The sequence below is a fragment of the Delphinus delphis genome, chromosome 10 (assembly GCF_949987515.2).
Source record: "Delphinus delphis chromosome 10, mDelDel1.2, whole genome shotgun sequence".
NCBI lineage: Eukaryota > Metazoa > Chordata > Mammalia > Artiodactyla > Delphinidae > Delphinus > Delphinus delphis.
In genome coordinates this window covers 70,149,153-70,164,976 of record NC_082692.2, presented here as the reverse complement: position 1 = coordinate 70,164,976, position 15,824 = coordinate 70,149,153, and the positions used below count along the sequence as shown (strand labels likewise).

Below are 15,824 nucleotides of genomic sequence, written 5' to 3'. Positions count from 1 at the left end.
AATTTGTTGGAAACCAGCTGGCTCATTGGTTGTTAACCCCCTTCCATTACCACCACCATGGTAGTGAACATATGTATACTCACTACTAAGTATGCTTTCGAAAACAGTGCAGTTTATGAAACAGGAAAATGGACGTCTTTTTCTCCCTTGGTGATAAAAATACAGCTCTCCTCTTAGTTATGATCTTTACTCACTTACAAAGATGTTTTACTTTATAATTTTTACAGATATTTTACTTTCCTATTAACACCTTTACAAAGTAAAAAGAATGGCAATTTCCAGCAGCAAGTTAAGAACTTTTAGATGGCGCGAACACTTTATCCCAAAGGAGACGGGCATTTCGTCTCTCCCCCAAGCTCCTCTTCCCACTATTCCTGGCCCCCCAAAGGAGAGACACTTAAAGTCCAGCCTGAGCTATGTTAACAGCTGCCAGATGACATGTTAATACTGTAATACATGAACTTCTCAATGACTGGAAGGAATTCTCCCTACAGGAATACCTTTCTGAAATAATACAGTGCGTAATGTGAAGCATACTTAACACTGTGCTGGAAATGTACACTACAATAGAAGTTCCATGCTGCAGGACTGGGGTTGGATCTGTTTCACACCTAGCACAGCACCCAGCATGGAGAAGCTGTTCCAATTTAAAAGGTTGAATGCATGAATGACTGCCTGATTGCATGAATCTTGAATAGTCGATGACACAGCTGAGACTGAAGAGGTCAACTGCAAAATGTGATGTGAAGGCTTTCCCCTCTAGACAATAAATTAGAGATATCACACACACGGATTAAACCAAAGAGCATCTATGGGCACCAGGTAGAAAACTGGCCACTTGACCAAATTGAGATGGAAACCAGCTCCTGACCAGCACCACACAGGCATTATAGGCAGCAAAGCCCAAGAGGGTACCAGTGTCACACAATCTCCTGGAAAGTCCCCCAAAGCCCCTTCCTCTTCAGGACATTTCTAGTCTTGCTGACTGTCCTCTGGCTTTTTTCCTCCCAGCAGATGCAAGCAGAACCAGTGTATACTGAGAGATAAATGAAGCCTATGAACCAGCCAAGTGTCTGGCTCAGGGAACTCCCTGAACAAACTTCTCACAGAAATGCTCATCATTGACGCAGCCCTGACACGAATTCAGCCACAAAATCAACTGCAGGCCAGGATGGACAAGTCTAATTGGCCCCTGACTGGCCTACCACGTCACAGTCTGCATCCTCAACAGCGGATTTCGGCAGGTGCCCCGGAAGGGCTTTCTAGGATTTGGCAAGAATTATTATTAGCTTTATCCTTTTCCTACTGCCCAACTCTATCTCTGCAGCTGGAATTTGGGTCAGAGCTGGTGAGAGGCAGCATGGGTTGAGTGGGACTTGAGTGTGTTTGGGGTCTTGTAGACATGGATGCACTGTGGCCTTGGCTTAAAAGGTTGGTTGTCATCTATAATAGCAGGTTGCTTCTGAGGCTTTATTTTTTCATTTATAAAGTGACTTCCAGAGATGTTCTCAGATTTAACTAATCAGTCATGTGAAAGTATACTGAAATATACTATGCAATGTGCTAGCCTTGTTGTGACAGAAGGCCTAATTTTGTTCTTTGCTAGATTTTTGACTCTTAAAGCTACACTGTTCCCAAAGGCCCAAGTGACTGGTAGTGTGACTTAATGATTAGCAAGCTAGCTTTGAAGTCAGTGACCTGAGCTCAAATCCTAACTCACCCACTTATTACAATTCTTTTTAAGCCTCTTCGTGCCTCAGTCTCCTCACCTGTAAAATAGTGAGAATAATGGCTGCCTTATAGGGTGGTCGTGAGGATTAAGTGAGATTATACACATGTACTGCCTTTAGCACAGTGCCTAGTACAGAGGAAGCATTCAACAGAAGGCAGGGCTGCAGCTGCTGTTATAACTTATTAGTCTGGTTTTCACTGCCATTATGAATTAATGCGGGTGGTGTTAAACGCATTGGGAATTGACTCAGGCTTTACCCAGCTGGCTGGAGAATGGGTAGGCCTCCTGGTTTTCTTAGCTCATTGGCATATATGATGCAATGTAAAATTCACACTTCTTACTGAAGTAACAGACACCTTCAGAAGTCATGCTGGGGTTATCAGCAGATGATGCGGCAACTTCTGTCCATGAGCTTCATAGCTGAGGACAGGGTAACAACAGCTAATGTCTACTGAAGTCTATTTAGCAACTGTGAGCAAGGTACTCTTCTAAGCATGTTCCTACAGGAGAGATTCTAATCATCCCCATTTCACACAGGGGCAAACCAAGTCTCGGCTAGCCTAAAGATGTGCCCAAGTTCACACACCTAACAAGTGGCAGAGCCAGAATTAGATGGGGGTCATGCTGAATCCACCTCACTCTGCCTTCTGCTCAGTAGCAGGTTCTAGGAAATGCTTAGAATTCAGCCCTGTGCCCCAACCCAGAGTCTTATTGGAATGTCACAGGGAATGCTACCCAAGATAGGGTCTCATAATCAATATCCAGAATCAACTTCCAACCCAAGCTGAGGTGCTGTGACGGGGTCACCAGACCAGGCTGGACTAGCTGGCCAGGCTAGTGAGAGCCCCTTGTCATGGTAACCACCATGACAAACAGATGGCTGGAAGCTCAGGATTCTCCTGGGATCATTTTTAAAGGCTCCAGTTTACTTGTTGGGTCCAAACTCAATTGCTCTAGGGCAGCTTCCAGGCCAGGGTTCCTGCCTTTCATTTCACAAATAAGCTTTCCTGATCTGATTGCCACTGAGGAGGTTACAAAACAAACCTTCTCTCTCTTCTCCATGCTTAGGCAGCTTTAACTAGATGTTGCAGAAAGAGAGACTTCCAGATTGTTGTCCTTTTTGAAGTGATTTTGTTACTGTTTTAAATAACTCCATTTTGTGGCTACCTGTATCCTGTTCGGCTGATTATAGTTAAAGAACATGATAATTGCCTGCTTTCTTTCGGGTCTAAAATAAGCCCCGAGCGTCTCGTGCCCAGCCCAAGATTGCTGCTGCACTGCTGCACTCAGCAGCAGGAGTTTATTCTTATTACAGATAACATGCCTTAATCCCCATGACATCACCACCAGGCCACGGCAACCGCGGGCTGCTGGGGAGACCTTATCATTAACATCTCTGTGCTCCCCAGATGGGTCTCTTTGAAACTTTGACAGAAGGCAGATACAGTCTCTGAAGAAGAAACCCAAAGCAATGCAAACCAAGCATGGGCAACCCTATGTATCCTGTACTAGGTAGAGTCTCGGGTGTCAGGCTCGTGACATTAGCAATTGCTTAAATCCATTTTGCTGATTCTTCTCTTTTCCAACTAGACAAAAATCACGACCAAGAAAAAGATTTCTTCTAAAAATTAGAAGGTTGAATTTCAAAGGCATGAGTTCAGCTAATTTAAGCTCATTAGTAACAGTGGGGACCAGCATTTATTAAACACCTACTTTGTGCCCATGAGGCCAGGTACATTACCTGCAACGACTCTAACTCACTTTGGCTAAAAATGTGCCTCAAAACCAGTCTTGAAACAGCTTAATGTTTGCAAATATGGCCCTAAAACAGGACAGGGAGGCATCTGACATAGAGACCCGCCGAGGGACATATTTAAGCAATTTTGAATCAAAAAGTATGAGAAGCAAAGGTGACTCACTAGGGTAGCATGTAAAAATATGTATCCTTTGTTGAGCTATAAAATGTGTTCTCTGGGGCAGTTTTCAACTTGCAAGTGTCAGGGCATAGAACAAGAACACAGGAAATTCTAAACAAAGGGATTGTCACCATGGGAAGTTTACTCATTCATACATCTTAGACAGCCAGGAGAATGGAAAGCTCAGTCTGTTCCATCTGAACACTAATAGTAGATCCAGAAGGAGCTCTCCCGTCTCTCCTTTTCGCCTTGGTGGCCAATCTCTTCTTACAGAGATTGTACTGTTCTTTATGATCAACACAGAACATCTTAACACAGCAGAGGAGGTGAGTTGAAGGTGCCTTTGAACGCTCTGATGGAAAATCACTAAAATAAATGTAGTTAATGAGCACCCATCATTAGAAGAGAATAAGTGCCATAAGGCTGCACCAGCTGGAAGCCCAGCACCTAGGGTATTGGGGCCACTCAGGGTCCAGTGCAGAACCCTGAGAGGGGAGCCTCACTCATTCTATAGATTAAGCAGAGGGTCTATCAGCCCCAAATGCTTTTCATCAACAGGTGCTGAGACTATAAAAAGAAACAAAGTCACAGATACTGACCACATCAACATCTCACCCAGGTAATAAAAGCAGTAACAATAAGAAATAATCGATTACTTTCTGCCAGTCAAGTATTATCTCTGATGTCAAGGGCATGGAGAGGAAACTAAGGCTCAGGAGGTGAAGTTACTGTGGCTCTCCCAGCCAAATTTGCTTCAATCCTGGGGCACAGGATAACATGCACAGGTGCCTAGTAGGTGCACCTAGCCAGTGGCTTGTCTGCCCATTCAACTACGCCTTCCATGAATATTAGCTTTCCGTGTTAAACTGAAGGGGAAAATGCAATTATGATTAATCCCACGTAGAAAAGGCTAAATTTCTTTTGCTTCTTTGTTTGAGTAAGATATAGAAGGAAACAGCTAAATTCTGCTTAGGGAATGAGTGAATGCAAAACCCACTTGAGGCAGGAAACTTGGGTGCTAGAGGAGCATCCTTGGGCTCTGCCAAATGCCTGGCGCCATGTGTACATTTCACAACAACTGCACCATGGTAATGCCTGAGTTGCGCTTAGCACAGTGTGGGGCACACAACTGAGGCTCAGGATGTTAGAACCTAGGGATGTTGGTGTTGCCAGTGTCATTACGATTAGTCAAACCCAACAGGTGTTATCGAGTGCTCCTGCTGTCATTGCCTGGGGTCAGACATCACTGACAGATGCATTAGATGGTGGCTATGACCATTTGTGTTCAGGACTGCACGGGCATGTGGGGTGTGGAGAAAACTAGGAGTTAGGAATATAGCCTCATCTCTGGAAGGGTTTCAGAGTGGATGTCACAGGAAGCAGGGTTCAATAGTTAGAGGACTTGGGTGGTCTGAAGCAAACTGGGGCACGATGGATGTGGCAGAGGCTATCATAGTCTCCCGACAGCCATTCTCCTCTCGCAATGAGCAGAACACCGACTTTTTGATATGCACATTTCCCAGGTTCTTTTGTAGGTAGGTGAGGCCATGTGATTAAGCAGCAGTATTATATGGAAGCAAAAGTATTGTACGGGAGTAAGTACTTAAATAAAGAAAGAAATTTTAAAAAGGAATTTTACTTGGCCTTTTGGACCTCCTAGAATCCTCCTGCCAGCCTAGTTTGCAGAACTAATGGCTGCAGCTCAGCAGCTATCTTGGATCATGAGGTAATCTTGACTTTAAAAGCCAACTTAGAAGGAGGTAAAGAAAAAAAAAGATGTGGTCATGTGTCCATGATGACAACATGAGGCCCCCAAATTAGTATTTTCAGACTTCCTTCACATAAAAGAGAAAAAGACTCCTATGTTCTTTCACACTTTGTTATTTTGGAATTTCCTATTATTTCTAGTAGAACCAACTACTAACCAATACATTGGACTTCAAGTTTGAAAGACTTTTACTTTCTCTCAAAGCAAAACAAGCATGAATATGAACAAATATCCCTGCAGAGAATACTTAGTCTTCTCCAGCTATGGGAAAAGATGAGTGGTGACCAGGAAAACATGGTCTAGAATCTAGAATCCAAGAGACACGAGTTCAAATTCCATCTCCCCACACACTACTGTGGGTGAATTTGAACAAATTACTAAAACACTTGAAGCCTCCACTTCCAGTTCCTCTTCTGTCAAATGGCAATAATGATAGTAGGTATTTCATGGATTTGCCATGAGGATAGGTAATGCATGCAAACTGCTTGGAATAATGCCTTGCCTGTACAGTTGACCCTTGAACAATGTAGGGGTTAGGGAGCTGACCCTCGTGCAGTCGAAAATCCGAGTACAATTTGCCCTCTGTAAACACAGTTTCTTCATGTCCACGGTTCCGTATCCACAGATTTAACCAACCACAGACTGTGTAGCACTTCAGTATTTACGATTTTAAAAATCCGTGTATAAGTGGACTCCCACAGTTCAAACCTGTGTTGTTCAAGGGTCAACTGCAATTATTCAATAATGAGACTGCAATAATTCAATAAATGAGACCTGCTGCTATTATGATGTAGATGACGGTGGCTATTGTTATTGTTGTGATTGGGGATCCTCAAGCAGCAGCTTTAGGGTTTTAAAGAGCAGTCCATTGGAATCCCCATGTTTCTGCATTCCAGAAAGTTTGGCCCAGAAACACACTTGTCCAAGCCAATCCGTCTTCTTGTTCCCTTCAATGCCACCTCTGACAAAGCATACTTCAGTGGACACAGCCAGGTCAACAGGAAGCCAAGAAGCCATTACATTCCTTACATGAGTTGTTGAGTATTAGACATCGGTGGAGCAGTGGGTATTAGAGCAGCCATCCAAACATAACAGACTTCTCCTCTAACACTCTCTGGATTCCAAGGCCAGGGCATTCGCTGAAATGTAACGCAATCACCAAAGACAGGGAAAGCTCCAGTCACCCGCCATGGAGCCAGTGCAGTTCCATCATATGGAGACAGGGGTAGAAATGGTCCAAGTCTTGAATCCTACCTGACGAGACACCTTTTTAGAAAGGCAATTTAGAAGGAGCCGCCACACGGAATTCTACACAAGTTGACTATGTTAATGAACGTGTAGGGGGTGAGGTGAGGAGGACGTTCACCAGGCCCCGCAGGGAAAATACGAATGGCCTTGGAGGGGTGAAAGCTCAGGCATGCTGCGCCACGCACATAAAACAAACAAAACAGAACAAAATGGAAGAGACACAACCAAGAGGGATAGGAATTCTCAGTAGCTCCCAAAGCAAAAACAAATTATTAGCAAGCAGTCCGTTTCTCTGCAAGTCAAGGGCCAGGTGTGCCCCATGGGTCTTTCCTTCCTCTAGCTTACTTAAATACACAAAGAACAAGGGAAGACCCTTTGGCAGAAACCACAAGGATATTTGGTAAAAGCACGCATTATTCCACTTAACCCTCACTGCAGGTACGAAAATCACTCTTTCAATTTCATCTTGCTGCAGAGAAAACTGAAATTATGGAGTTAAAGTTGCCAAATGTCAGGCAAGTTCGAAGTTGGGCAGCACCTAGACTGGCACCTGGTGTGTTTAACTTAGTATTTCTTGACCCTGACTGCACGTGAGAATCACATGGATGCTTTTAAAAAGCATAAAAAAAAAAAAAAGCATAAATGCCTGGGCTCCGTCCCCTGACAAATCTAATATGAATCTCTTGGGGAACAGCGGGAGCATGGGTGTGTTTTAAGAGCTCTCCAGGGGTGCTAGCTGAGTCCAAGCCCACAGGCCCACGCCCAACACTATGACTGCTGTGCAGTAACTACCTTTTGGGGGTCATTAATGATTTTAAAAAGAAGAGAAGAAAATTAAAAAAAAAAAAGATTTCAGACATTTGGAGCTCTTATCCAAGAGCTAATCTTACCTCCTATTTGTAGTAGCTTTGCAATTTGCAAAGCATTTTCACTTCTCTTATTTCAGGTGATTCTCACAAAATCCCATCTCACCAAAATTCCTATTTTGGTGGCAAAGAAACTGAGGCCCAGAGAAACTGAGGAATCTGTCCACGGCCACACAGTGGCCATTCTGAGGCTCAACCTGAAGTCTTCATATTTCAAGTCCAGTATATCAAAGAGGCCCTATCAGGAATCTTGGACTCTGCTATGACCAGCTATATATTTTTTTTTCTCACTTTTCCCTGGATATTTGACATTGAGTTCCATCACTGGGGGCAAGAAGGGGTGGTGAAATAAATGAATTACTGTATAATAAAAAATATTTTGAAACTAGATTTTCTCTTAGTATTGTGAGAAGGGCAAAGTCACTGCCAAGGCCAGCAAGGAGAGCCATGGACTGTGGCTTTTGAGAAATATGAACACAAGGCTCTTACTGGACACGAACTTGAGTTAAAAGAGAAAAGCAGCTAAAATGAAAAGCCCTAAATGAGTCAGGGCCACTTAGGGAGTCCATTTACTTTCCATGGTAAGAATAAAAAGGCATTTCAAGTCCTCTGTTTGAAACACAAAAAGCTGACCCGGAATATGGTATCTTATGAGAAAATATCTTATGGTATCTTATGAGAAAATATGTGAAGCCTGGGGACATGGCTTTGGTTTAAGAATTTATCAACTTCAGTTAAAAGAAATCTGGGTGATCTTATCACTCGGCTGGCCTCCATCCTGAAAGTTCTGTTTGCCCACATAAGTCACTGCTGGGCCAACATCCTCCTTGGCTATCCTTCACTTTGTCTCAAACAAAACTGAAGGAAGTTCCATGCACTACTCAATGTTACTGTACATAGAACCAGGTAAAGGGGAGAGGCTAGAAAATTCTCCCTGTACTTAGACTGCAGGATGTTTGAATCCAGCTCCGTTACACAGAGACAAGTTCTTAACCTTTCCAAGCCCCATTATTTCCATCTATCAAATAGGTATATATATACCCAGATCCAGCTTCATGGGCACGTGGCCTGTGTAACTGGACAGAACCCTGCACTTAGAAGGGCTGCGTGCTTTGTTTAATGCTCTGCTGTTGCCATCTTGAAACTCTCAATAATTTTTGAGCAAGGGGCACCACGTTTTCATTTTGCACTGGTCCTGTTTATAACTGTCTCACAAGTTGTTGGAAAGGACTGCAAGAAGTAAGATCTGCAGTTGCAACCTAGGTCTGGTATGTGGTAGGTGCTCTGGGAAGGTAGCCACTGCTACCTTCATTATTTTCACATTGCTGAGGCTATTGGTATGTTATTTGGCCCTGGGCACTATGTCATCTGTAAGTTGGATGGACAGAGTCAAGTCAGAGACTCAGCCTAAGTGACCAAGAGTGACCACTTCACCTCTTAGATGGTTTGCACATGCTGCTGAAGAACTTTCTCAAAGCTCCCTCAAGTTGGTAATTTGTTCACACAAATCAGTTCACACAAATTCCCCTCCTCCCACATGGCACTGTAGATGCACAAGTGGATGTTCTTTCCCTCTGATGGCACCTAAGTAGAATGGCCATCGGGTCACCAGGTAAGTGGCCAAACAATCAAGGAAAGAGTCCATGCCAAGTAGGCAAGCATCGCTTTGCTTTAGAGAGAGAGGCAGTGACTATGGTCCACTGGAGAGAGAGATAAATGGGAGGTTGATAAAGGGAGATGCTGTTCTTTACTTTGAGCTCTGTCTTTCTGAAGAAGATGGTTTGTAGGGCTCTTGTGTATGAAAGGCGTTTCTTTAGAAATGGGTGTAAGCAGACCAAATTAAGAAACTTTGTGCCAGGTTGCACTGTCCAATATGCTGAGATGAGATGTCTGCTACGTGAATGGATCCTGAGCTTTACCAGGGCTCAGCCATGCCACCAAAGCAACTTAACCTCCATGTATCCTGTGTTTGGGGGTGGGGTACAGTTTAACATGGTGCCTGACATCTGTCCCAGGGCACTGTTACTTTTGGCTACATCCTTTCAGTGCTTCTGAAATACAGATCTGCTCTGAATAAAAGGACTGTCAACCTTATTTTCTAAGTAAACATGCTGGCAAGGGCTTGAACGTCTGAGTTCCAGGAGGACCTCAGTACCCCAACACTGGATGGAGACCCCATCACCAGGTGTCATGGGAAGCCCATTGCGATACGTGTGAATGTAAAATTTTAAAAAAAGCGTCACCTGGTGCCAAGTGAAAAGCTAAGTCAAAGATCCACAACAACAAAAATCATAGCAGCAGCTAGCAATTACTGAGCCCTTAATATATGCCAGGCACCGTGTCAGAACGTTATGCTTATTATTATCTCATTAACTCTGACAGCAACCTTTGCACGTAATTATTATCATCATCTTCATTTTCCACGTAAGGAAACCAAAGCGTGGGGAGGTAACATGACTTATTCTAAGTCATGCAGCTAGTAAATGTCAGAGCCTGGACTTGAACCCAATCCATCTGATTCCAAAACCCAAACTCTCATTGCTGTCCTGGCCTCATGAGGGGGCCTTTCAAAGAAGCCTAGGGGGTTTGTCAAGTAATTCCCAAATGACAGCAGTTGCTGTTAAAATTTAGTAGAGAGTCCCAGCACTCCTCTTTTCTCAAATATGCTAGCTACTCTTGTGAAAGTTCTAAATTCATGTCAACTATATTTCACCCACATTAAGGAGAAGTCTAGGAATTTAAAATTCTGCTACAACCTTTTTCTTTCTCCCACCAAACTGTTTGAAAGGAATATCTAAGAGGGAAGAGAAAAAAAAAAAAGTCATTTTGTTAAAAAAGTTGAAAAATATGCTTTCAAATGAGAAACATGTGTGTGCTTATTCGTCCTCTTTTGTCTCTCCCTACCCCCACCAAGTTGAAAACAAGCTAACACAATACAAATGTACATATCCACATAAAGATACAAGAAACCAGTGGTGCCCTGGATGGCAGACAGTCCAGCAGAGCAACCCGAGCCCAGCTCCAAGTCCAGTTTTCAAGCTTATGTACAATGACTCCTGGCAAAAGAAGGGAAAAAATGTACTTGAATTTTAAAGAGGGAATCGAGCAGGGGCGAACACTCAGGCAGGCTGGAGAGCAAGTGTGTCAGAGATTGCAGAAGTGCTGGAGTCATGCCATTTAAAAATATCATTTCTTGTTTCCTTGTTTCTGGCACAAACAAGCTACGGAATCTCAAAAATTGGGTCATCATTTTTGAATTCCCTGCTTTCAGCACAGCACTCAGTTGGTCTTATCGAGTAGCTTAAAAGTCTGATTTCCTGAGCTAACACTTCCTGGCCATTCAGCTGCGGGGTGGGGGGGGTAATAAATTGGGGGGACTGTCTTTCCCACTGGCAACCAATGTGCAATAGTTCTCACAGGTGAGCCTAGGTCCATCCTTGCATTTCCTGATATCATATATTTAACAGCATCATATATGTCCAGGAAAGCACCACTAATAGACCACCATTCTCCCTGGGAGGCCAAGGGAAGGGAGACAGGTTGACTCCTGGGGGGACAAAACTGGCCTCCTGATCTCGCAGGGTGATGATCTTTCTCATTGGCTTTGATGTTCCCAAAAGCGTGGCTGGCTTGCGCACAGGGAACGCGGGGCTGTGAGGAAATCATCCTATACGAGCTTCACTTAGGGTCAACAAGAGCCCTCACAACTCAATGGAGTGGTCCCTACCACCAATTTTAGCAATTCTAGCAACAGATTTAAACTTACCTCCATCTGGGAGCAGGTTTTGTGAACTTTTACATGATTTTCTAAAATTATATCGAGGCTTTAAACATCACTTCCCATCTCTGAGTTCCAGATTTCTAGCAAGCTGCCCCAGTTTGTCAGTGTGAGACAAGACACCCTCCTCCTCCTTTTGACCAGGTGAAAATGCTTCCTACTTCTCTGCAATCACTTGTTTCAGACCAACATAATCACCTCCCAGTGCAGGCTCTGACTTCAGGACCAGACTCTAATAAATGCTACGCTAAGGGAACAGGGAATGCATTGTGAGCTGAGTTTCTGAGACTCTTAACACTCATGCAAAAGGCATCGAATTTCAGAAGATCTTCTGGAGCATGAACACAGTCATGGGGTCAAGTCTGGGCTTGCTTTATTTGACCTTGGTTTGTTTTATTTTATTTAGGCAAACTTTCTCGGGGGACGCAAGGAACCATAAAATCCCTTACCTTTTAAAGGAGCCCATTGTTAACAATTTGTTCATCACAGCTCCCTCCACCTCACCAAAAAAGTCTCCAGTCTGCAGGGAAGAAAAGAAGACCCATGAGGAAGTGCAGATAAATAATGTGCCCAAACACCAGAGGAGAAATAAAAACGGACACACTCTGTGTCCTGGAGCTGACAGGGGCAAAGAGCAGGTTTTCAGGACTACTGTTACATACCAGCAGAAAAGGTCTTAATAGTCATGAGAAGTTATGGGATTACAGAGCAAACTAATAAGGAGATGTGAATATTCCAAATACATGGCAGGGGCGAGGAGGCAGGGTAAGGGTGACATTGCATAACACGTGCTGAGTGTTGTAATTAAAACACACATGCACACGTGTGCACACACATGCATACAAGCACACACGCATGCACCATTACTCTTGGATGGAGGGAGTAGGCATTAATCTGCTCTCAATCCCTTGTGATTAAAACACTACTTCATACAGACAGAAACAGGCTGTGAAAGGGCTTCCTAAGCAGTAATAAAAAGAATTGTTTATAATTCCTAAATGACCTGTTTAGGGATATGTAGCAGTCTTCTTCATCGGCTCTATAAATTTCCTACAGCAGAGAATATGTCCTTTCTCTAAATTACTTTCTGAGGAACACCCTCATTTTGTCCATAGGCAGTTAATATGTTGACCAAGAATGAAGCTGTCCAGCCCTGCGAAAAGAAGGCTTGGCCAGTCAGACTTCCAATGGCCAACCCCAGCTCTGGGGCTGTCTTCAGGGCACTGGAGGCCTACCAGTCCTTCCCCAGCGCCAGGCTGATGCTCCTGCAAGTCCAGTTCTTGGTGCTGGCCGAGATTTGCCAACTCTGAATGGCGGAATGAAGGATTAACATCCTCGGGCATCCCTCCAGATTCCTGGAGCCACTATCATCAGTGTCCCAAGGGGGAGGGTGTATCCAATACAGCAGAACAGAGCTTGGAGCAACAGCCTTCCTCTGCCAACACCCTGGAAGGGGCCAGTGTAGATCAGTAGAGAACCCCCATCTGTACTGTGGGTGCTCTGAGGATTTATAGCTTATGTGGATGTGGGTGGACGGCATTACACTCAGAGCCCAAATTATATAAATTCCATAGGCTTTGTATGATATTAACTAAATCCTGATTCCATTACAATGCAGTGACCTCAACAAGGCTCCTAGGAGTTTTCAGGCAGAAAGGCACATACAGACTTCGCCAAAAAGGCAGAAGAGAGAGGAGGAAAGAAGGAAATGACATTTTCACTGACTGAAGGTCAAGCATTGCCTTTTTCACTCCAGGGACACTTGAACATTTGGCAAACTCTGTGGGTATGTGCTGCCGCTGGGAGCAAGAAGGACATTTGCATTTCTTGTGTGTAAATATGCCAGTATCAATGGAACTGGTTGTAAGATGAAGAAGAATTAGCCTAATTGGAGTACAGGAAACCAGACACCAAACAAGCTGAGGCAGGGCAGGCCCATAGGCTCCCTGGGCTATTCTATCCAGAAATGAAGCATGGATCAGGACCCACATGTAGTGGCCATGGCTTGGGAAAGGGTCACTATTTCAGTGGTTTACTTTGTTGGTTGGTCCAAGAATCACCACTGGAAGACATCATCATGTCCTTCCTCCCCCAGGATCAGGTTCCCACCCTCAGTCCTCCATGATTACGGCAGGATGACAGAGCTTCTCCTCACAGGGGACTGATTTGGTTTCTCACTCCTCCCAGACACACGGGCATATTACTATAGGCCTATGGCCAGTCCTGCTCCCAAGAGACTGGCCTTGTTTCATGGGCTCACCTTTCCTATCTAATGTCCATCAACTGTCCAACATCCAGTGATGTCCAGCGTCTGAGGAGACTGTGTATGCACAGCTTGAGTCTCAACTGTGTAACTGTCACCCACCAAAGGTGCATTTAAAATCTCACAACATGGGCTTCCCTGGTGGTGCAGTGGTTGAGAATCCGCCTGCCAGTGCAGGGGACATGGGTTCAATCCCTGGTCCAGGAAGATCCTGCATGTCGTGGAGCAGCTAAGCCTGTGCGCCACAACTACTAAGCCTGCGCTCTAGAGCCCACGAACCACAACTACTGAGCCCACGTGCCACAACTACTGAAGCCCGCGCCCCTAGAGCCCACGCTCTGCAACAAGAGAAGCCACCACAATGAGAAGCCTGCGCACCGCCACGAAGAGTAGCCCCCGTTCGCCACAACCGGAGAAAGCCCTCACGCAGCAACGAAGACCCAACGCAGCCAGAAACAATAAATAAATAAAATAAAATAATAAAATAAATAAATTGATAACAAGAAAATCCCACAGTGTTCTCATAGATAAGAGGGGAAACTGAAGCACAGTTCCCACATGTTACCTGGAGCCCGTGTTCACAAATTAACAAGCCATTGAGCTTAGACACTAAGGAGTCATACTTAAAGGCAATTAATTAATTTATTAGGCATTAATGGGTCTATCGCACTGTTGACTATTAAAATATTTTAAATGATTTAAATGAGACTTCATTATAAAATGCTAGTATCCTCAAATATTAGAGTTAGAAGAAGCCTCCTTTAGTCAACCATCCTCCTTTTATAGAGCCCGCCAGGAGTCCCTGGCGGGTTAAGTGATGCACCCAAGATCCCAAAACTAGTTGAGGAAGAGAGTTTGCATCAGAAACCATCCGCCTCCACTTCTGGTGTTACTTTACTACACCACAGTGCTAAACTTGTCTGGATTTGACTTTCTTTTAACATGCTAATTTCATTTCTAATTGCAGAAAAAGTTGTCAGCCACCAAGTTTTAAAGGAGAAACCCGTGTTTCTCTATTACAATGCTATTGATTTTAACTCTTATTTTGATTTCCAAATATCAGTGGAGCTTTCTTTGCTGAGCGCCCTAGCTTGGTTTCTTTCCATCTCTCCCTCCTGCCCCTGTACTGCACACAGCTCAATTAAATGAAAAACATTCTTCCTCTATATGTGGATTCTTGTCCCCCTGTGTTGAGAAACCAAGTTAATCCTTGAGCTCAGATAACTAATTTTTAAAAACTCAGAACCAGAAAGAAAGCCATAAAGAATAATTACGTTGGCATACAGAAATACATACATATATTTGTGTGTATATATAAATTACATATATATAAAGATAAAATATTAAAAGGAGGAAACCTCCTTAAAACTGCCCAAACTCTTTCAGGCACCTCCATGTCAAGGCAAAGAGTTCCATAAATTGAACATTTTATGAGTGAGGGAGCAGACCCTGGGCTCTGCACCCCTCCCCACCTCTCCTCTCCGGAGGTAGAATCTCTTTGGGGCCTGCTGAGAAGTAGGCTGTGACATTCTTAAAGGGATGGAAATAAGGTTTTATAATCTCCTGCTATTACCTCTTAAATACAGATCATGTCTCAAAGTTTCAACACCATAATTTGTTCCCCCAGACCCAAGCACAGTCTGGGATCCTTACTCTGAGTAGGTAGAAATTTCTCACTCACTTGTGTGTAGTCTTCAGACACCAGAATAAATCCATTATTGTCTATGAGGTAACAGTTCACAGTCTAGAAAATAAAAACACCACAGTTTCAACTTTGGGTTCTCAGACTGCTTTTACACGAAATGACGTACTTCCAACCTGAGAGACACCTATTTTAGGCTGTTTTGGGAGAACTGGAAATGCCTGCTGGCTCTAGGAGTTAAGGCTATGGTTAAGCTAACCCCAGCACTTACTCTTCAAAACTAATTAACAAAAATAAAACACGAAGCAAGCCTTGAACATCCCCGATTAGGATAAAAAGAATATATATTTTAAAGTTATGCATTACAGTTTATCTTCCTTTTCAAAAATTTTTATGACCTGAATAATATTTCCCAGGAACAAAGTGTCCAGAGGCCCCCGAGCCTGTATTCATGGTGGTTGAAGTACAGCCTGTTTTGAAAGCAAAACGCCAGCACAATGCCATTACTTTAATGATGTATTAATGAAAACACCGTGTCAGCTCAGAAGACCATCAGGGGACCAGGTAATATTTTTTAATTTGTTCATAGACTTAGGCAGGAGGGAAGGGGC

At 43.8% G+C, this 15,824-nt stretch overlaps 1 protein-coding gene across 1 annotated transcript in view; it reads right to left on the bottom strand.

The window, feature by feature from the left end:
* Positions 1 to 15,824, bottom strand: part of CACNA2D3 (calcium voltage-gated channel auxiliary subunit alpha2delta 3) — a 784,136-nt gene that overhangs the window by 60,465 nt on the left and 707,847 nt on the right. Inside the window, exons 30-31 of the mRNA XM_060022702.1 lie at positions 15,253 to 15,315; positions 11,758 to 11,828 (exon numbers count right to left, since the gene is read on the bottom strand). Coding sequence (XP_059878685.1) covers positions 11,758 to 11,828; positions 15,253 to 15,315 — 134 coding nt within the window. The remainder of the gene's footprint in view (positions 1 to 11,757; positions 11,829 to 15,252; positions 15,316 to 15,824) is intronic.